The sequence below is a fragment of the Lutjanus erythropterus genome, chromosome 15, assembly GCF_056507025.1.
Source record: "Lutjanus erythropterus isolate fLutEry1 chromosome 15, fLutEry1.hap2, whole genome shotgun sequence".
Classification (NCBI taxonomy): domain Eukaryota; kingdom Metazoa; phylum Chordata; class Actinopteri; order Lutjaniformes; family Lutjanidae; genus Lutjanus; species Lutjanus erythropterus.
The window spans coordinates 32,108,799-32,131,762 of NC_139331.1; the positions used below are offsets into that span (position 1 = coordinate 32,108,799).

At 39.5% G+C, this 22,964-nt stretch overlaps 1 protein-coding gene across 1 annotated transcript in view; it reads left to right on the forward strand.

The window, feature by feature from the left end:
- Nucleotides 1–4,234: 4,234 nt before the first annotated feature.
- nudt14 (nudix (nucleoside diphosphate linked moiety X)-type motif 14) overlaps nt 4,235–22,964 on the forward strand; it is a 29,244-nt gene continuing 10,514 nt past the window's right edge. Inside the window, exons 1-2 of the mRNA XM_084737679.1 lie at nt 4,235–4,529; nt 21,120–21,163. Of these exons, the coding sequence (XP_084593805.1) occupies nt 4,449–4,529; nt 21,120–21,163 (125 nt within the window). The 5' untranslated portion in view covers nt 4,235–4,448. The remainder of the gene's footprint in view (nt 4,530–21,119; nt 21,164–22,964) is intronic.

Consider the following 22,964-nt stretch of genomic DNA (forward strand, 5'->3'; position numbering starts at 1 on the left):
CAACCTTAGCATCATGTGTAGGTGTCAGCGTTTATGTTAAGTGGTTTTATTAACAGGGACGTCTTTGGTGTTCACGGCAGCTTAAAGGAGTGTTATGTCAAGTTTTATTTTACTTTTTTCTCTCTCTTTCTTTCCTTTACTTCTTGTGTTTTCTGCTCCCATAAGTAAGAGTGAATCACTTCTTGCTTCCCCCTGATGAAATTCTTTTCCATTCTTGCTTGATATATGATTGCAGGTGTTCAACAGTCTGGGGTCTCTGTTGTTGTAATTGTGCTTCATAATGCACCACATTCTGGACTGCAGGCAGGTCAGTCCAGTACCTGAACTCTTTTACTACTTTGACGGGTCTCGCTGAAATAAACAGGGACGTTTCTGACATAGATGTCGTCCGGATGGCAGTATGTGTCGCTCAAAAACCTTTCCACTTTGCGTCAGTCCATCTCAGATGAGCTCGGGTTCAGAGAAGTCTGCAGCGTGAATGTTGTTGATATACTGTATTTCTTTCTCTTTGCATGGTAGAGTCAACAGTTGTGTTCCTGAGCCCATGCACTATCCTTTATACAATTATGTTGGTTTATAATGCAGTTTTTAATGCAGTACCACCTGCAGGGTCAAAGGTCAAAGGCATTCAATGCTGGTTTTCAGCCTTGACCCTTTATTGTACTGTAGTCAGTTGAATACAAGTTGCAAATCATTGCATTCTGTTTTTATTTATGTTTTACACAGTGCCTCGACTTTTTTTGGAGTTGGGTTGTAAACAAACAAACAGTTCATGGAAGTAACGGATACCTGTTGCCAGTTTGGATCAGTGCTGACTCAAAGCTGAAAACAACTTTTCCAACTCAGCGATAAGAATGCATTCTGTTGTAAAAAACAGACTCCTGGTCATTTAAAAAAAAAGAACATTTTACAACCACAACTAAAGGCACTGGCACAGTGAATTGGCTGTGAAGAGTCATAAAACAACACCCGTTACACTAACTGGTGACAAACACTTTTTCAACAGCGGGGAATACTGTGTGCTTATGTATTTTCACTTCTTCATGCCTTACTCTCATTCTTCTGCCACAGTTTTTTTTTTCTGAGTGTGGCAGCAGACCAGAGCAGGGTGACTCCTGCACAATGCTTCGACTCGGCAGTCCCCTCCGTCTTATCGTGCCCTGCAGCTTGGCTGGATCGGGCAATATAAATTGGACGTGCCCAGAGGAGAGACGCCGGTTCCTCTTTTGGGTCCGCACATTGTTTCGTCTAGGCCTGTATTTATTTAGATGTAAATCAGCTCGCAAAAGAGTGTTACGTCCTGTCCTTGTGTAGTGGGCGGTGGACTGGGGCTCATTTGTTGGAGGAAGTCAGCCCGATCGAGATTGGAGCTCTGCAGATTGTTTTCCATTATAAGGCTGTTATTGATGTGAGAGGGGGGTGACATCATGCAGCCTCACCCTTCGAGGCAGGGTTGGTGAGAAAGAGCTCCCACACCCATTTCTTAGTCATTACTCAGCACGGTGAGGATGCTGGACCTCACATCAGGTTTCCACTAATATGAAGCAGGTTCTTTAAAGGTGCACTGCAAATATGAACTCATATCACAGGATGGGAACATGCTGTCAGTCTCAGATTGATTGACAGCGCTGGACAATCATTAAATTATAGCATGTTTTAATTGAAATATTATATACACACATCCAATCGTGGTCACCTGACGCATCACGTGATCACACATCATGGATATGCACAATAAGGATACAATACAGTACAGAAATACTGTACAGTACAACAATAATACAAAAAAATAAAGCCAGTAAAAGACCTGCAATGCCTAGAGCCTCACCTTTAATATTACATGGCTAACATTAGGTAAAACTGTCATAATGACATGAAAATTAAAGATGAAAATATTGCGGAAAATACTGAAAAATAGTGAAATATACCACAGCAAAATACCAAACATATCTATAATAGATTTATTAAAATATTAAAATGGCATTTTGGGAGATAACGTTGTTGAAGCTACAGACAGCAGTTGGTTAGTGATGGTTCCCTTTATGAGAACGGTTCAAAAGAAGAGCTCATTCTTCCTTTTTTCTTTCTTTAAAAGGGGGTGGGGGTTTCTAGGTTTATCTGTGAAATAATCACAATGTTAATTATAACTCTGCATCATACCTGCAGCACGTTTGGAAAAAGAGAGGATGGGGTCAACAAAAGACCAGGAAAGACAAAACTCACCTGTCTGAAATGTTCATCAGGTAAACAGGTTAATTAGTAACAGGTGACATTATCATGATTGGGTATTAAAGGGGAATCTTCAAAAGGCTCATTTGTTCACAAGCATAGAAAGAGTGAGGTTCAACACTTTGTGGAAAATTGCGTGGGAAAAAAAACAAAGTTTCTCAACATAAAATTGCAGGAATTTTGGGATTTCACCCAATACAATCCATAATATTAAAAGATTCAAAGAATCCAGAGAAATCTCTGTGACCTCTGACCCACCAGACAACACTGCAATAAAAACCCACATAAATATATAAAGAGCTCAGGGAAACTTTGGAAATCTGTTGTCAGTAAATATACTTTATCGCTCCATCTACAAATGCAAGTTTGTAAAGAACAAGACAAAATTTCACTTTTAAAACGTCAAAAATGAGGGACCTCGGTTCAAAATAATAAAAAATAGAGTTTAATATGCAGCAAAAATGCTTGAAAACTTACATATTTAAAGCTTGTTACATTGCATTGAGAAAAAGGTTCAGTTCTGGTTTACAGTTTGTTCTAACAGAAGAACACTAAACACACTGCCCTTGATGAATAATGCAGCTTCTCCTTTAGGGCCAGTTAGTAACAGTTACGTCACCTTTATCTGACCTGTGACTGGTGGCTCCCCTCAGCCAATCAGAATAAAGTCAAAAACACAAAAAACACAATGGTCAGAAACAAACGGTGAGATGAAGCACCAGTTGACTGTCCTTGTCTTCATTTCCTATCACCACCATTGTTGTGATTTCAGACTTTCTTTACTTTATTTATTTATATATATTTAATATATTTGATGCAGAGTAAGTTCAATTACAGAGGAACAATACAATAGTATTAATGGAGGTATCCTCAGTATGTAACTAACATTTAATTCCAACTCCTGTTTTCCTTGATATTCCACGTATTTTATGAAATATCAGTTGACTTTCTCTGTTTTAAATAATGTTTATAGGACACTACACCAAGCTAAATATGATACACACATAAAACTGTGGCGGTGGTCCAGTGGTTAACACTATCAGCAAGACAGATTCTAGGTGCAAAATCCACCTGCTCACCCTGCGTCTGTGTGGCTCTAAATCACCCGCAGGTGTGAGTGTGAGTGTGAATGGTTGTCTGTCGATAGTGCCAGCCCTCTAATAGACTGGAGACACGTCCATGACATGGTGTACCCATCATTATACCCGTCCTTATACCCAATGAGAGACTGGCTCAGGATAAGCAGGTAAAAACTGGAGGATGGACAGAAGACATTGTAATAGTTTGTGATTTAATCTTGTCGAGGTGAAACGACTCTTATTCTCTTATTCTTTCTTTTTCTCACATTAATAAACATGCAACTTGGCAGTTTCTACACTCCACATACATGTTTGTGCCAATTCACACACTTGGTTGATGGATAAAAGCAAAGAATCCGACACACTGTCCATCACACCTGAAACCGTCATCAGGTAAATCTCAAACAGGAAGTTTACCTCAAGAACATTGAGTAAAAGTGATTAACAGTGTGTGTGATTCTCTGGTCCATTCAAGTCAGGAGTTTTTGATTATATGTACCTGTCAAAAAACTTTATTAAAACAGAAACTAAGGATGCATAGCCCTTCAAATACAGTGCCTCCAAAGCATTTGGGGATATTTAATTTAATTTAATTTAACTTAATTTAATTATTTTATTTATTATTGTTTATATTCTTCATTTTTATTTTATATAATTTTGTTATTTTTATTTTATTTCATTTTATTGTTTGAAGTTTGTATGCATTTCAGTAAGTTTCTTTCGATTTAATTAAATCTAAGTCCCCTTAAAAAATATTTATGATCTGAATAAAGGATTTGACATAAAGCACATTAAACTGCAGTGTATGAATGAATGTATGTATGCGAATGAATTATTATTTATTTTATTTTTGGATGTTGGTATGTGTTCCAGGATTTTTATTATATTTTTATTATAAACATCTAAATCCAAAAAAAAAGCTTATTATCTGTATTATTGTTCCATGGAATACAAAATAAATCAGTGTCCGTATCATAAAAATAACTGCCCTCCATCGTCCCTTTAACCTGTATTGCCATCCTGACAGTTGGTTGGTCTCATGTCCTCTCCCGGCTGCCGTAGACATTCCTCCGCTGTCAGTTAGTGTGCGGTGACAGACAACCATCGGTGAGCCTCCAATCCAGCTCCGAGTGTTAAACTATGGAAGAGATAAACAACATTGAAGTGACTCCGTGCACAGAGTCGGACTACCTGAAACCGTTCAGGGTGCACTACAACCAGGTGAGTTATGTCTGTCTAACGACCGCTCATAGAGGAGGCTGGATGCTGCTGTAGGCTAGCCCAACCCCCCATTCATTCTGCAGCTAGCAGGCTAGCACAACATGAAGGCTAAACTGACCTTAAACACACACGGTGACAACAACAGATGACATTAATTTAAATACAGTGATGAAAACCACCGTGTTGTCCGTGCGGTCACAGACGGTGGTTCAACTGTTCTCCTCTGTGTGAGACCTGAACCACAGACACATATAAGCTAGCATGCTAACGTTAGCTTCGTGGGGAGGTTTTTGGTCGTTAGCACATGCTTCATATTAGTATAAGGAGGTGTAGATAACGTGGTTTAGCAGAGCTATGTGACAAGGACAGATGTGAGGTCTGGTGAGACTTGTTGATCTCTTCACTGTGAATGCAGTCTGTCTGTCTGTCTGTCTGTCTGTCTGTGTGGTGTCTGCCTGTCTGTCTGCAGGTCAGAGGTCCTGACAGTTCAGGTTTACACTGAGCTAAATTGCCCATTTATTGCAGAACATTTCCTGTTAAAATTCAGTGGGAACGCACAGACAAAACTGCTCTAAATGTCTGTTTTTTGTTTTTTTTTATACCACACTACAGTCAAAGTACAGGTCCAGGGTACACTGCGGGGAGATAATGCACACAGCCCACCACAACTGCAGTCATTTACATAAATGTCAAATTATTTAAAGGTGCAGATATAGCAAGTGTTTTTGTCCTGTAGTGTCTTACAAAGCAGCTCATGTTGACAGACTACAACCTTTTGTTATTTGTATTTGTTCATTGATTGTGGTGAAAATAATGATAATTAATAAAGTCGGCGGATTATGTACTTCTACATCTCCAGGCAACCTTGTCAGTGTGGCTGCTGTGGAATAACAATATGTTGAAGTTTTCCAGTATGGGCGTACCATATTGTATTGTATTTTTTTTATGATAAAAAAAAACATATTGTGATAATGGTAATACTACAATATTTTAAATTAATATTGTTATAATGGTTATATTATGGTGGAGGAGTTTGTTCCAAAAAGGGGAGTGACTTCAGTAGTGTGGAAGAGGTTTGATTACAAAACATCAGATGTACAGGACAACAAACTATGGTAATATGTAAGAAGACTGGAACAACAAAAGGAACAAACCAGTGTCACCATCTAAAAGCAGAAGCTCCCAGTTTAGGATGAGTGGTGCCAAAAATCCAGTGAGGAGAACTCAAGAGCAATCGTGAGTTCTAAACCAAAATATTCTTTGGTATTTCGTCATATAATCAAGAATCATAGAAAACCCTGAAATATTGGGATGTTATTTTAGGGCCACTGACAGTCCATCAACCAGCAGCTGCTGGCATATTGCATTATGTTTATGTTCTAAGCTCGACTACTTCTTGAGTTTTTTTCTTGAGATATTTTAGACTAGTCTGTAGTGTTAGACTTGTCTTAATTTGACTTGTAGATTAGTCTGCTGTAAGTTAGACCATTTCACAAAAATAAAGACTGGCTAAGTGTAAGCCAAAAAAAATTAGTCACATTACCCCCAGGCTGAGGCCCGTGTTACCATAGTAACAATCAGTGCCACCAACTCATCAGTAGCACCCAAAAACAAAAAAGAGGAAAACATGGCTTATAATTTGTGGGTTGCTAACATTGTTATAGAGAGAGCAATGATTTCTTTGTGTCTCGTACTGTATTTTTCTGTCTTCTTTTGAACATCTTTGATGCTCCTCTCAACAGAGGGATTAACACAGTTTGCTGTCACTGTAACTGTTTAATTCCTCCAAAAGACATATTTTCTGCTGGGGTAAATGGAGCTGAATGGTTGGATACAGTCACTCTGTTCATTTTTTTAATTTTGCAAAAGTTAATTATTACCCAGAATTCATTGTGCTTAAACTGCTTTGTGCAACAGATGAATTTGACTATGTGATATAACTCAGCCAGTGTCAATGTCTATCTTTGTGCAAACTGCCCCTGGTTTAAAAGCTTTTGGGTTCTATACAGTTGAAGGGAAAAGAGACGAGGACAAGAGCCACACCGTTTGCAAGTTGTGTCTAACTACACTAATAATGGATCATGACAAATATGTCAAAAATATGTCATAAGTCACATAGTGTGAAAAATAAAATGTGTATATCAGTCAAAAACCTCAAGATGCAAATATAATCATTTTAGAATCACATTGTGGCCCTCTTAATTGGAATCAAGTCAGTTCGTGAGGTGCTGAGAGATTCCCACCCCTAATCTGAGCTGGGAGGTGATGGCGTGCAGCGAGTTACGTACGCAACATCTCAAAAATAAAATAAGTGTCAAGACAGGAAATATTTTTGCACCTATTTTTCTTTTCTCTCACTAAACTTATGGTAAAACACACTTCATTCAGACTCAACAGAAAAAGAAAAATCTTCCACACCATTATGACGGTGTGTAAAGGTGTGTTTAACAGATAGATTGCTAAAGTAATAGCATCAGATAGTCAGACATAATAAGGATTCTTACCCCATATGCTGCATTTTGTTGGCTCTGTGCATGATAAAAACCATTGTTATGTTCCTCTAAACATGAAGCATCTTGGACGCTGCCCCTTCAAACCCGACCACCTGAATGAAGCTTTAAACTATTGCCCTTTGCTGGATGAGAAGGTTGTATGATATGTCTATCTTTGCAGGATTTGTTGATCTCGTTAAGATGGTATTATTTAGAGATGGGTGCTGAGAGTGACCATATTAAGCAGACTAGGTGTCAGCCATGATGTGAAAGATTAGTTGGTCAATGCCAGTGGTCAGTTATTAAATTTAGTGTTGTTTCTGCCATCAGTTGCATACATTTATTCACTGTCACTCAGTTTTTGATGCCACAGCAACCAATGCATCGATGCCTCTAGGGCTGCAACTTATTATTTTTATCATTGATCTTTTGAATCTATTAATAGTTGTTTGTTTCAGAGTCTCAGAAAATGGTGAGCCAAAGCCTAGACTGACATCCTTAAATGTCTTGTTTTGTCCACAACCCAAGGATGTTCAGTTTATTTGATTAATTGTTGCAGCTCAAGATGCATCCCTATTGTTAACTGTTATTCTTACTGTGTTTTTATGCAGACGTGTTGGCGGATATTCTAAATGTATGTTCTGTGGGATTAATTTTGTATATATGGACAAAAGGACTAATTTATATTGTCTCATGGTATTTATCATCAATTATGACAGGTTACATTAAGAGGCATTCATGCATCTCCTCTTATATGTTTTGCAGTGCTCTTTGTATAGATTCAGTAGATCTGTACACCTACTTTGGCACATCCACACCTGTATATACTGTTAGTGTCCTCTAAAGGGCTTGTGGGTGCAGGTCAATCAATTTTCTGTGTGGAAAAAATAGGGGCGTACACAAGTTTCCAACGTCAACAAAGCTGTTATAATCTGAATCTTAACACGGTGTAGAGACTTCTTCTCTGACATGACTCCTCCTTGTTACAAGTTTCCGGCAGCGTGGATACAGGAGTTTGACGTCATTGTTTTGCAGTGTGCAACTCTTAAAAAAACAAAAAACAAAAAACAAAAACATACTGGCATCAATAAAATGCATTGATAAGCTTTCAGGCATACGATTCTGATGTATGACAAAGTGAAACAGGTTCTTGATTCTCCTCCCTACAATCCATTCATTCATCTATCCATTTTTAGCTGCCTATCCAGGTCACTGTGGCAGTCAGGGTGGGCAGAGTGGATCGTCTCTGACCGAAATCTTGTTAACTGTACATTTTGTCTCAGGAGTTCAGAAGCTGTCAGATTTAATATTAGCTACCTCTGTGTTTTGCGGTGAATGCCTAATATTTTTACCTGCATACTACAGGAAATTGAAAGGCATCAGATTGTGATCTTGAAGTATGACTCAGAGTCAGTATTACTAGATTTATGGAAAAAAAAGATTTCTTTTTTCTTTTCTTTTTTTTTTTTTTTTACCAGGTCTTCGTGCTAAAAGAAAACGTGTGATGACTGTGTGTCCTGATGGTCTTCAGCAAAGTGAGAAATGCTTCCTCACCCAAACATAGGCTGCAGTCCAGGATGAGTTTATTTTTAGGTTTCAAAATATTTGTGCAGTTTCTCTGTTCCTGGCTTCTGTTGTGTCAAATCTGGATGGTGACAGTGGTGCAGAATAAGTTACTTACACCGTATGATGATGTTATTTAAAGGGACAGGTAGGATTATTTGAAGTGGGGTTGTATGAGGTACTCATCCATGCTCAGTTTATTACTTAGAGTAGATGGTGGTCAACACACTCCCAGTTTGGAAAACGGAGAGGAGTTATAAACACGGAAGCTAAGCAGTGAACTGCTGTGAACAGGGTCAGCACAAAATTGTGTTTTAGCCACTTGGGGTGGCTGATATGGCCCTGATAGCATGATATTTTAATATTGCACAATACTGAAAAAATAGTTTGGTTAAAAACTTGCAATAGCTGCAGAACTCTCCTCGTACACAACCAGGTGCTTCTAGGACTTCTTACTGTGGTTTATTGTACATCTGATCTTTTGTAACCAAACCACTTCCACACCACTTAAATTGCTCTTCTTTTTGGAACAAACTACCCCACTGTAATTTTGCAATTATCATGATATGAATCTATAATATTATGATAATGCCATTATCATAATGTGCTTTTTTTATATGTATATATATTTTTGGGGCTTTTATGCCTTTAATTTGATAGGACAGCTGAAGGGAGGACAGGAAGTGTGGGACAGAGCTGGGGGATGACAACGTGCAAAGGGCTGCAGGTGGAGGTCAAACCCATGGCCACTGCTGAGGACTCACAGCCTCGACACATGGGCCACACGCTGTAACAACCGAGCTACCGTGATGATAACGATATATCAATATGATATGGCACACCTAAAAAAGTCAATATCCGTTTAAGTTAACACTGTATTTAGAATGTTTTCACCTCTTTACCTTGCTGTCAGAAAGCCTTCTCCAACAAGAAACGGCCATTATATGAGCCAATAACGCTCTCTCTCAGTCAACCAAACTAAATTGGCGAAATAAGTAATTTTACCTTGCAGAACATGAGAGTTGCTGGTCTGCTGCCGCCTCTGTCTGTTAGTGTATTTGAAATTGTGTGAACTGGAAGAATCCGAACTAACCGTTTAAAACACTGAAGTCTCACAATGACACAAACAAACTAACAGATCGAGGCAGCAGTAGACCAGCAGCTCACATGTTCTGCACTGTAGAATTACTGATTTTGCCAATGAAGTTTGGTTGAGTGCGAGAGAACGATGTTTGGCTTATATAAGGGCGGTTTTGTGTTTGAAAAAAGGCTGTGTGATGGCAAGGTAAAGCGGTGAAAATATTCTAAATACTGCATACACTTAAACTGATACTGTTTTCTTTTTTTAAGTGGACCCTTTTTCAGGTGGCTAAAATACAGTACATTGCTTGGCTTCAGTGCTGCTACTCTTGTCTGCCTCTCCAAACTGGGGGCATGTTGACCACCATCTATTGTAGGTAATACACTTGCTATTGATAAGTGCCTCATACAACCACATGTCAAATAATCCAAGCTCTCCCTTTAACCCAGTTTTACTGAAGAAGTACAGTTCATGTCATTAGCACATGCAAGATAAAGGAGACTTTTTAAATGGCTCTTGCAGCATATGTTGTAAAGTGGCAGACAACGTGAAGAAAGTGCAACTGTTGCACATGTATGATTTGAAGGTGCTCTTTTGTCGTGCTGCTTTCAATTTAATCAGAAAACTCGAGTACCGAGGCACTCATGTAGAGGAGGGCTGAGTGAGGGGGGGGGGGGGTCACACCTGTGACAGCAGAGGGGGAGGGGGTTAAGCTTGTCAAGAGAATGGCGGAACGGCTAAGACAGCAGATGGACGACAAAGGAGATGATGGTGGACTCCCTCTCCATCCTGTCCTCCCTTTCATCTTCGTCATCTCTCCTGTGCAGCGGCTCGGTCAGGAGGGGGCTGCTCAGGGACTCCCCCCACAAAGGCTTTTCAGTCACACCGAGGGAGCATCTCTTCCCCAAACCTTTTATGTTCATCTGTACATCTGCAGCTTAGCCACTGGTCACTAAGCGAAACCTATTCACACACACGCAGAAACACACACTCTAAAAGTAGATAATGTCATGCGTGAGAGGCTCTCCTCATCATTAGTGTTTACTGGTGTTTTGTCTCCTCTCCCTCGCCTCTCTCTACAAAGCAGGTGATTGTCCCTCGTTGACTCCGGGAAACCCCTCTTATCTCTGTTGCCTCGTGCTTACGTTGAATCACGGGCAGCTACTTAGAGCAGGATAATTACCTTCCATTTATTCATTATAATGATTTTGAATTATTCATCTGGAATTATTTATCTTGTATAGCTTACAGCCCCGGTGCCCCCCGCACTCCTTCAATGAATATGAGATCCATTATTATCTTAAAACACACATTTTCTCACATGAAGAGTTATTCATAGGTTTGAGCTTGAATAATGGCAACAACATGGTCCAAATGTTGAGTGTGTGTATTAGGGCTGCAACTAGACTTTCCTATTTGATTAAGTGGTCGATTATTTTCTCAATTAATCGATTAATAGTTGTTTGCCTACAAAACATCACAAAATGGTGATCAGTGTTTCCCAGAGCCCAAGATGATGTTCTCAGATGTCTTGTTTTACCCACAACCTGAAGTTATTCGGTTTACTGTCAACGAGGAGTAAAGAAAACAGAAAGTATTCACTTATAAGAAGGTGTAATCAGAGAAATTGCACATTTTTTCTTGATAAGTTGCTCAGATCGATTAACAATTAATTGATTAAACAATTAATCGATTCATCATTGCAGCTTTAACATGTATGTTATGAAGGTGGAGAGAGGACCGTCATGTTTAAAACTTTGATTTAGGACAGGGCAATAATTCATTGTGGTCATTTATAGGGCTGCACGATTAATCTCAATATTATCGAAACTGCAGTTTCCAAATCGCTGAACCAAATCACATAAAAAGGAAAAATGTGTGAACAAACAGCTTTATGAGGTACTGTAGTGCTGCATAGATGCAGATCTTAATACTTTTTCTTCTAAAAGAATTAAAATTGCGATGCAAAGATGATCATTCGCACAAAAAGTATTGCATATTGCGATTTCAGTCAAACTAATCATCATAGCATGATGACAACATGAATTACCCAATGTGAATAAACTAAAATAAAATAGTTCAAATCTGTTTTGTTGCACTGACCAGCTTTCAGTCAGAAATTGCTTTCCACTTAAATTTTCTCATTTTGAGTCAGTCCTCCTTTTGACAGAAAGAACTTGCAGCTGTGGTCGCACCAAGGTTAATAAAAAGGCAACATGCAAGGTTGCTCCCAGGTCCAAGATACAACTGGAGATTTATTTGTTATTATAAAACTCACTGTTGTGTAACGAGATTAAGTTGTAGTTCCATTTTGCTACTCATGGAAAACAATGTTAAAATTACACACAGTAGACTGGTTGAATAAATAAGTCATAGAAATAAAACAATATAAACTATGTTTTATGGAGGAGTGCTGAGGATGAGTTAAGGAGGGTTCCTCTCATTACTCAGTGGATACCTCTGTGTCTCCTGCCTGACAGCAGCAGGGTGGACAGGCTGTGTTTTGGGGGGGGTTTTGTCTTTTAATGTCCTCTTGGCTCTGCAGTCACCTCTCCTCCCTGATATCACTGATTGTTATGTGCCACAGTGTCTCCTGTACCCAGGTTCAGTTACTCTGCTATCGAGATCTGGTGGTTTAAAGCCTGGAGAGTGCAGCCAGTCAGGGCCGTTCAGCAGACTACAGTCTGCAAGTCTGTAGTCTAATCCTGCAGCTGCAGGTTAGACTACTCGTGGCGGTTGACAAGTTTGCTAACCCCGCCAGCTCGTTGTCTTCAGTGTTTGTGTTCTTGTTAGCCTCCCTGGCTAGCATGGACACTTGTTATCTTTTGTGTGTGTGTTGTTGTTGTTTAATTTAGTTTAGTAGGTTAAGTTAACCCTTGTGTTTTATTTAATTTGTCAACTTACCTTTGAAACTTTTTTTTTTTTACATTTTTGTCTCAGTTTTCCTTCATTCCTTTTTCTCCCAGTTAAATTTATTTACCGTTACACGCCTCATCCCTTAGCCCAACATGGGGGCTGTAACACTGATGCTCGGGAGATGGGTACCAATGATGTTCTGGATGATTTAAATCACTACACTATTCCCATCCCAGTTTGTGATGTTTCCAGTCAGGATGCTTTCTAATGATCCTTTGTAGAAGGTAACAAATGTTGGCGTGGGATTTTTGCCTTCTTAAGAAATAGAGCCGCTTCTGAGCCTTCTTCACCAGGGTGGAGATGTGTCAACCCATGTTTCTTTTAAACTAAATTTCATGGGTTGAACAGTCCAAGTCCAGTGTTCGCTGTAGAGCCTTGTTTCTCGATAAGTGACTTCAGCGATTGATCCATGGTTGATAAATCAAAGATTCACTACAATGGTCAGAAATGATTTGAAATAAAAAACGCCTCAAAGCATTTTGGCAAATGTTTTTTACCAAGGTTAAAACAGAAATAGGCTGCAGTGAATTCCTCCAAGTAGTCGGAGTGCTGAGGAGGGACACAAACATGTAAACAGATTTGATTTGATTTGAGCTTTAGATGCTTTGCTTTCTGTGGATTTGGCCGGAGGACACGGTCACATGGGTGTGTGTGCACTTGAAGAGTGCGCGTCCTTGACACTGGATTTGACACTCGTGGCTAAAGGAACCACTTACCAGGTTGTTTTAATGCCGCAGATCCGCTCTATCACTTCACGCAGGTGCAGGTTCTTTTGTCGTTGGCATTTTTAAACTCTGCTGATCATTAGTTCACTGGTCGTAATGTGTGTGTGATAGCCCCGCCGCCTTTGTTGAGAAGACAGAGACTGAAGCTAAAACCAGAAAAAAACACTGGAGAGCACATGTTGAGATTCAAAGAGTGCTTTTGTATTTGAGGACGGTAGTTGATTTTTTTTTTTCTTTCTGCTGCAGCTGCCGGCTTTATAGTGCAGTCAGCAGAGGAGGTGTGTGTGTGTGTGTGTGTATGTGTGTGTGTTAGACTTTAAGCACCTAAAAGATCAAGACCATACATCCCCTCCCACAATAGCCATTCACACAGGAGTCTGTCATTTCTGATGCCCAAAGCCAGAGGGACCACATTAATTTCAAGGTCCTGTGTAGCCTGTTCCTGCTTCCCTTCCTCTCTCTCTCTCTCTCTCTCTCTCTGTCTCTCTCTCTCTCTGTCTCTCTCCCCATGGGCTAATCTCTCTGTCGTAATCCATGTCGGCCATGATTCTAGGTCTCCCCTGGGCCATTCAAGCTGTCCCCGCCCCCCTTCTCTCAGCAAGTGGCCCGAGTAATGAGGGGAACCCCGCCATCTGTGAGCGGTGACAGGACACTAGAGAGGGAGTGTGAGTGTGTGTGTCGGTGTCGGGGTGTGTGTGTGTGTGATGCATTCATGGTGAGTAGTTTTACAGTAAACGAATGCTGGAGAAGAAACATGTTAAATTTTTAGTTGTTTAGTTGTTTGGTGTCATCAATCATTACCTAATTAATTGAGACATTTTATATGACAATTGTAAATAAACTAGACCATAATTAAGATGGTTCTTAGTCTCTTGGAAATACATTCTTCATTCTTCATTTCTCTGCTACCAGAAATCTCTGAAATGTGTAGCTCGCATGTACACTGGAAGGACACTGCACTCTCTGTTTGTAATGTAAAGCAACCTCTGTCTATATCTAAGATGGCCAAATTGGAAAATTCATCTATTTCTCTCAGTTAAGGCCATTCATCAGACATATGTTTTCACATATACATCTGAACTATGTCCTGAGATTCAGGTGCAGGCGTCCTCTGAATGTGCCTTTTCACACATGTCACGTGCATCGGGAGATTGCTCAAGTCAAACGTGTTCACGCATGTTAGAAATAATCCTAATGGTTTAGGTGAGGGGACGCATGCAGAGCAAGGAAGAGGACTCGTCCGTAACGATGACTGTTATTGCACTGATATCAACAGAGAGTCACGAAATTAACAAACTGCGATGGGAGCGGAGGATGATAGATGCAGAGATCAGCTGAATTCAGTGTGCCGACTTGGCAGCAATGCTTTTTTGATAGCTGGTAGCTGCCCAGCATGAGAGACATTTCGTGTTGTGCTGCTTTTCTGACTGTATTCTCATGTTCTCACGTGACATGAGCTCAAAAAATATAAACCAGGCTTATACTGATGGACTTGTAGTTCAAACATACAGCTCCTCTGGGTAGTTTCTAGATAAGTGCAGAGTTGCAGTTAATGTGTGAAAGGGGTTTAAGCTAGATTTTTTTTTTACTCTAAACAATGAATATTTTTGAAAACAGTGGCTAAGTCTCATGTTTGGAGCTGGTCCGTGTCCCTGGTGACTAATTTCCCTGTTGATTAAAAATAAGTTTTAATTTAGACTAGTTGACTGGTTTAAAAGTAAAATAACAAACTTGAGCACAGCTTATTAATCGATATGGTTAAACATTGTCCAAAAAATATTGGGAGCGGAGCCATTTGAAGCATTTAATCTGATTCTTCCACCAAATTGTATTTTAAATGTTGCTGAAATTTGTGGCACTTTGCTCAGTGAATTGAAAACATTGCGCATTATCATACAGAACATGACAACAACCCACTAAATTCGTTATCTTTTCAGACTGAGCAAGATCGCAGTGTGTGCAGGTAAAGAGTGTTTGCAGAGTGTTGTAGCAGTGCTAGCATCGCCAGCCTGGTCTCCTTGCAGGTTAATGTCCACATGCCCATTTTTGCTGAGCAGCAATATTATGTAGGAAAATAAAGACATCAGTTTGACATATGCTGAGTATTTAATAACTTGGATTTGATTCTGAGGCAGGACAGCTCTAGGATGCATCAGTGGTAATAAGCCACATTTACCCATGCAAATAACCCACAATTTACCTGTAAAAGGTTCATTGACAGGAAAAATGCCTTGTCTCATACATTATTCAATAAGCACACTTTACAAGCCAAGAGAAGTGTGTCTCCGCTTCAGTCACGACAGGTGATTTATCACAGGCACACGTCTTCACACCAGTTTGGCTTTCACCGAGGAAAAGTGAGCGGGGTGCGGCTTGCTTGGCCTCAAGGAGGAATGATGGCGTGTAAGACACTTGCGCACTTTGTTGACATGACAGGTTTTTGGTGAGAGTAATTACACTTGGAGGGTGTCTGCAGGGCAGGCAGAGCATCTTTCATGACACGACTCCACAGTGAAGAGTGGGGATGATGTCAGTGCTTTACTAATGGCTGACAGCAAGAGAAAAGATGAATGGTATCACTTTTGTCCTCAGGTCTTACGGGGCTTAGTGTATGAATTCCTGCAGTATGAGCAGGCAGCGTTGGTTTATTTAAAACTTAAAAAAACATGGGCAGACTAAATGCAAAATGGTGTGTCTCTTATAGGGCCGCACAATACGGTAAACCCTGTGGTTTCATATGAAAAATGTGCATACAGTCAGCCCCTTTCCTGACCTGACCTGACACAATAGCTGTTCCAGTATGTAAAGGTGAAACCATAGCAATACCATAGCTAAACCTACACAAACTTCAGCTTCATGCTCTCATTTCACGCCACAACATGATAGTTAATGATGCATGAACAGCATTATGCTAGCTTGGCTTCACATCGAGGCCCTGTGGCCGTGACCTGTTAGGTCATGCACCGGTTGACCATTTGTTCAGATGATTATGACTTTTTATATGCTTTTTTGTTTCATTAAACTCTTAAACTTTATTGTACAATAGAAATTCTGTTGAAAGTATGATTTAAAGTTGTTTGTATGGATGAATGATTGAGTTTGTTGCTGTATTTTCTGAACTACTGTAGGTGAAACAGCAGTATGATGTTGTTATCACCTCTGTCTCATAGAGGTAATAATTATGATATCCAGTAAACAAAGCCACCTGGTGAACCAGTTAATTGTTATAGGTGCAGGTTAGCCTGTAGCTGATAGAAGGACCTGGTCAAAGGTCTGTCTTGTCAAATGTATCAGAGGTTCAGAAAAGGTAAAAACCCTGAAATAAACTCTGTATTAAAAAAAAAATCTACTTGCCCCAAGTCCATTCTTACTTGCCCCTATACAAATAGTTTTTTTGTTTTTTTTTCCAATGACGAGTAAAGTTAAATGACGTTTCATTTTGGGCTGCATGGTCTAAAAAAATCAGAAAATAGTGAAACATCCCAAGATTATGTCTTTAAACGTCTCGTTTGTCAGTCTAAAATCCAAAAATATTCAGTTTAATGTGATGATGAATGAAGAAAATTGTGAAATCTCCACGTTTGAGAGGCTGAAAGCAGCATTTTTTGCCATGTTGTGTGAAAAAAATAATCAATTATTAAATTTATTCTTTTTTAACACTTACCTGGTCGGATAACTGAGATGCCAGATTTACTTGCAGTGTTTTTTGCCCCAGTGGGCAATCTTTATTGTTGAGCCCTGGAAACTCGCTTGATCTACCACCTTTTGTTTAGTCTTCTTCTGACTTGAGTTTATTCAACTTTAGCAATAGTGCACTCAATCAAAAGCTGTGTGTATGTGAGTTTACTCCCTTTAGATATAAATCTTAAAAGTTACACATTGCAGCTTTTAGTCTCTGGCACAGCAGCACATCCTAACTCAAATCCTGTTGCCACAACAGTAGTTTTATTATGTCTGATTCTATCAGTGCAATTAGCTTGCCAGTTCACCTCCTCCCATTTCTTGGGTGGTACTGAAACTGCACCACCACACTCCCACAGAAGAAAGCACATCTATTGTAGCTGGAATAAGGCTGTTCTAGTAAAGCTGTCATCCCTGCATCTGAGCGAGCTTGTGGGTGGAGAGGAGGTGTAGCCTGAATTTGAATCAAGGCCATATTTCCTCAGGCGTAGAAAATGTAGGCCAACTTTACCATATTTATACAGCATGTAATGTGGAGAGAAGAAGAATAAATGCTGAGTTTATGTTTCAGTTCAATTCATATAGCTTTGCTGATGTGTAGTTTGTAGCAAATGTTATTCAAACAGGAGTAATTTTTCAGGGATTGTTATCAGGGTTCAGATGTATCTTTTAACCCTGCTGTTACGGTGCACAGAGGCGGTGAAATATCTGCAGGGAAACAAGGTTCAGATTATTGACCAGTTAGCATTGGGTTATGTTAATAGGACTTGCACAAAACAGCGTAGGTCAGCCAGCAAGTTGACCCGGATGCAGGTCCACATGCAGTTAGCTTTAATAACCATTCCAACTGTTAACTGTTGGTGGGAATCAGAGACAAGTGTTTGCAATGATTTGTGCAGTTATCATGTTTGTTTGGAAAGCTGTAGGAGGCTTGTGCAGCCTCCCCTGATATATATAGACAGAGTTTTACATGAGTCATTGTTTCCCTGAATTTCTACAACGAGGTGGCGATTGCAAAGTTAGCATGACCCTTAGAGCCACAGTGGTCATGTTTATGGATAATAATAATAAAAATAATACACCGGGTTGAAATTATAGCCGGCTGATGCTGGATTTTTGAGGCAGATACCAAAATTGATATTTTTGAGATAAAAAAAATCTGATAATGCTTTGTTTGTTTTGTTTTTTAAATAGTTTTTCTCAAAATACATACTGAACGGGACATTTTATAGTTGCACCAGTTGGTCTGGCTCGCTTTAGCCCCACTCCAGAGAAGGTCCGTCTTGGGCGCGACTCGGCACAGCTTGTAATGGAGATGGAAATCAGTGGGGCATGGTTTGATTCTGTGCAGACAGAAGTGCCAATGGGGTCAACATTTAAATGATAAGATATTGTAATTTCTAAATTACTTCACACATATTTTGACATTTTTTGTACTGCAGTTTCTTGTTAAGGATACCAGTATATCCAATGGGCCAATATTGTTCAATATATTTGCAGGCTAATGTAGCTCTAGTTGAGATACACCAGAATTTTCCTTGCAGACTTTATGCATTTTCCTTAACCGATTGTTGAAAATGCTATGATGATTAATAATTAATGAGGTACAAAACACCTTATTCAATAAATAGCTCCTTCAGACAAAACGAATAGGTGAAAGTCTTAATGGCAATTGACCAATTAATGATTAATCATGAACATCCCTAAAAAATACCAATGATGCAGCAACTGGACCGTTAGCAGTTTAGAGCCTGTAGTAGGTATGGATGCACAGCATAAGGTGTTACTAACTTTAATGACTTTGCCTACAGCTTTTTATGTGATCTGTTCACTGAGGCTACTGCTTAATTTACAATTTCTGTTTTACAAAACTCCTGCTCATTTTTCTAGTGACCAGACTTTGCAGGCTCACTAAGGCCATATTTATTATATATTGATCTTTTAAACTAACAACCACCAGGGCTAAAGTCTCTTGTCAGTTGAAACTTCATTTTGGCTTCACATTATGAGTAAATTGAAATGAAGATATGAAACCCTTATAATTTTGAATTCCCTTCATACAGTTTGGCACCCTGAACTGCAGATACCTTTCCTCGCTTCAGCGGGTATGAATCAAAGTGACCTCGGCTGTCAGGCTCGTTACCTCGTTGTCCCTTCATGGTGACTGCAAAGTGACGAGACAACATTCAGACAATGTGTGTGTGTGTGTGTGTGTGTGTGTGTGTCACTGCCCACATATTTAAGATCTCTGACTGTCAGAGCATTTCTGCCTTTCTCTTTTGCGCTGGCCGCACACCTGCCTCGTCGGTTTGATTGCAACTGCGCTGGTGGAAATTTACTGAAGGAGTGTTCAGCTGCACATCCTGTTGATGTGATGATGTGACCACAGGGCATATAAACAGTTAAGTACAACAACTCCAGTCACTGAAGTTGAATAACTACAGGAGATGTTTTAGCACTTAGTCATCAGGAATCTCTCCCTGCAACTCGATCCAGCTTGTAAAGACTCTTTTTTTATATATACTCCCATCATTGTGTGGACTGTGCATCCTCTTCTGACTCAGGATGCCGCATTTTACTCCCACAGGAACGCCCACAGTAGTCTGTGGGGGTCGGTGAATAAAAATCAATAAATATTTGGACATCAAAATGACAGAAAATGCATAATAAGACGTTTTTTTCCACATGAAGCTCCTGACATTTTTCCACAAGCTGCTAATTTTTGACTCTGATGATGTTTGCTGTAAGTTATGCATTGGATTTAACATGTTACCCTTTTAGCCACTTCACCTGTGTATTATTATTAGATAAGTACTAGAATTATTATTATATTATCTAGCATTTTTCTCTCTCATGCTTTTTGTTGAACTACAGTTGATAAAGTTCAACAATGCTGTGATTCTTGTTTGGTGCAGGCACAGAGCCTTTTGCTCTGCATCTGCAGATGTTTTTGTTAGGTGTGGTTTGTGATATTATTTTTACATGCCTAAGCAAGCATCTGTTGTGGGGCAGGTGGTTCCCTCTGCAGTAACCAGATAAAAAAAAAAAAAAGTCAGAGGTGATTTGACATCCTGCCATATGTGCAGCAAAGGGAGTGAGAAGTTGTTCTACTTGTTTGTCGAACTTCAGGGTTTGAGGAAATCCAACAATGATGTTTTTTGCTCAAATGGAGTAATGGGTCAAGAATCCCTCAGGTAAAACAAAATTTCCTTTGGCCCTGATTAAAATTCAGACTAAAATTGACATGTTACTAAGCAGAGGTGCAAATCACAAGATACAGTGATGATGATACGATATTATATTGATTCTTTGGATACAGTCTGCCACAATACGATTTCAATTCAATTCAGGGGTCTGTGATCTATATCAGATGACATCATATGTACAATTAACACAATCAGTTACATTCATCTAAACTCAGAAAAGGCAGCTAAATTATGATCTACCACTTTTATGACAATGTACATTGACAATACAGATCAATATTTTGATTTTGCATCCATCATATTAGATCGTTCAACATTGAATTGATATATCAATTCAAGTACTGTACTTAAGTACAAATTCAAGGTACTTAGATACTTTAGGTCCAACTTTCCACTTCTACGTATGGGAGATTTAGACTTACACTACTTTTTCATACCCTTTTTTCCACAGAGCAAAATTTGCTGGCTTTTCTTCCGACTTTCAAGCAACTGTTTCCTTTCAAAAACAGCCCTGACTTGTCAGACCTCCGACAAACCCAACCATGCAGTTTCCTCGATGGTTGAATGAATCACTGTTGAATGATTGTTCTTTTGCATTTTGACTTGTACGTAGTTTTATGATTGGCTGCCAGGTCATCTGTGCAGGAAACAAGCTGTCCGTCTGTCTGTCTACTCACATTTGCGCAAGGACAAACTCAGGTAGAACGGTCCAAATTCTTGGATAAGGAAGCAGACATAGTAACGTCGCCTGCAATGCAACGTCTGGCACATCATTTGAATGAAACAAGCAGGCAACTGACTGATTGAATTTACTGACCCGACTTAACTTTTTATCTTGACCCCTAGTTTGTGGATTAAATAAGTGTTGATTTTATTATATTTCATCCTGCTTATGCTGTTTTTTTTTTTGTCTTATTCCTTCACAGAATGGCACAAAGAAATCCTGGGACTTCATGCGAACTCATGACAGGTAAAACACATTTTATTCTCTAATGCTGATGGAGGCGGTGCCCCTATCCTTTCATTTCGTGTGTGCTCACTGAAATACACACAAGCACAAACAGATGATACGGCTTGCTGGTGAAGTGTCAAGCCTTTTTTTTTTTCAGAATGGGCCAACACATAAAACCAGCTCGGAGTGGGCTGGAAACACTGATGTGGAAAAGGCCTAAAACAGAGCCGAGTTTGGTTTGCACAGTCAGAACTTCACCTCTGAAGAATCCCTGCCAGTGAAATGGCTTTGAAATATTAAAAAAAACAAGCTGCATGTTCATGTCAAGTTGACATTTTGCAATCCGAGGAACATGTTGCTTAAGCATCTGAATCTGATGTAGCTCTCGGGGATCAACAAACAAGGATGAATTTGGTGATCCGAGTGGCAAGGAGCTTGACTGGCACCAGTTCTGATGAATACTAAGTCAAAATCTTATATCTCCTCTCTGTCTGTTGCTTTCTTTCTTTCTTTTTTTTTTTTTTTTGCTTGCAGGATATTTTTTCATTTAACTGTTGTGCAGATTTCAAAGGAAGTAGTGTCTTTCTAAACAAACAGATGGAAACAGACCCACAAACATGCAGTAATTCTTTATTTTTGTGGACTTTCTGGTGTACCTTCAAATATATAGATGCAATAATGTGCTGCATGTGTATTGTGACTGAAATCCAGTAAAAGAAATAAGTTGTGTGAGTTTTTCTCCTTTTACTTGTAGCCATCCCGATTAATTCATTAGTTGTTTGGTCTATAAATTGTCAGAAAATGGTGAAAAATGTCAATCAGTGTTTCCCAAACCCCCTGATAGCATCCTCTATGCTCTTGTTTTGTGCACAACTCAAAGATCTTCAGTTACTGTCTGTACTGTCATAGAGGAATAAAGAAACCAGAAAATATTCACATGTAATGGTTGACAATTTCTTAATTATTGCAGATCTATTAGTATCTTTCCCTCATGGTATTTGTATACCTTTTATTCTCTGGTGGACTGACAGTCAAACCAAAACAGACTTTGTTTTTTGGGAACTGGCGCCCTGTTATTCTGCTTGGCAGTGGTTATAAATGTCTGTGCTTCACAGGGGGGCACTGTAAGAGAAATATCACACATTTGTGTCAAAACCCCAGTTCCTATTCCCTGTTTTGCCCAGGGTACCGTAAGGCCTTGAGGTAGGTTTTGGGTCATTTAAACCCTTTTTCCTCCACTCCTGTCCTGACCCCAAAGAGAAGTCCCTGTGAAAAATAGTACCGCTGAGACAAAACCAGTAAACCTCAGACCCGCACTTCCAACAGAAGACATCCCATGGGGACATCCAGCTCTCCCTCAAGTGGAAACTCTGACAAAGTGTTATTCCCCCTTCAGCGTGTATTGAATGGACCCAGGGTTGTTTTGCATTTTTGTTTAAGTGTGCATAACATTTTCTTCTCAGCGGGACACTTGTTGTCACGTTTCAGGTGCACTAGAAAAATGTGGAAGACTCATTTGTGGGTAACATCCTGTGAAATATCTAAATGAAGAGTTCAGTCCTTTGCTTGTTCCCAAAATGCCTCCACAGATCAGTTTCTTGCTGCTGTTGTACACATGTATCCAGGCTGCAACAATCAATCGATTAGGAATTCATTATTAAATGAATCACCTACTGTTCTGATAATCAATTGATCAGTTTTAGTAAAGCGATAAAGGTGAATATTTTCTAGTTTCTTTACTCCTCTATGACAGTAAACAGAACATCCTCCCCTATCATTGTTAACGACTGAGTAAAAACTGTGCTGTGGGGGGTGTGAA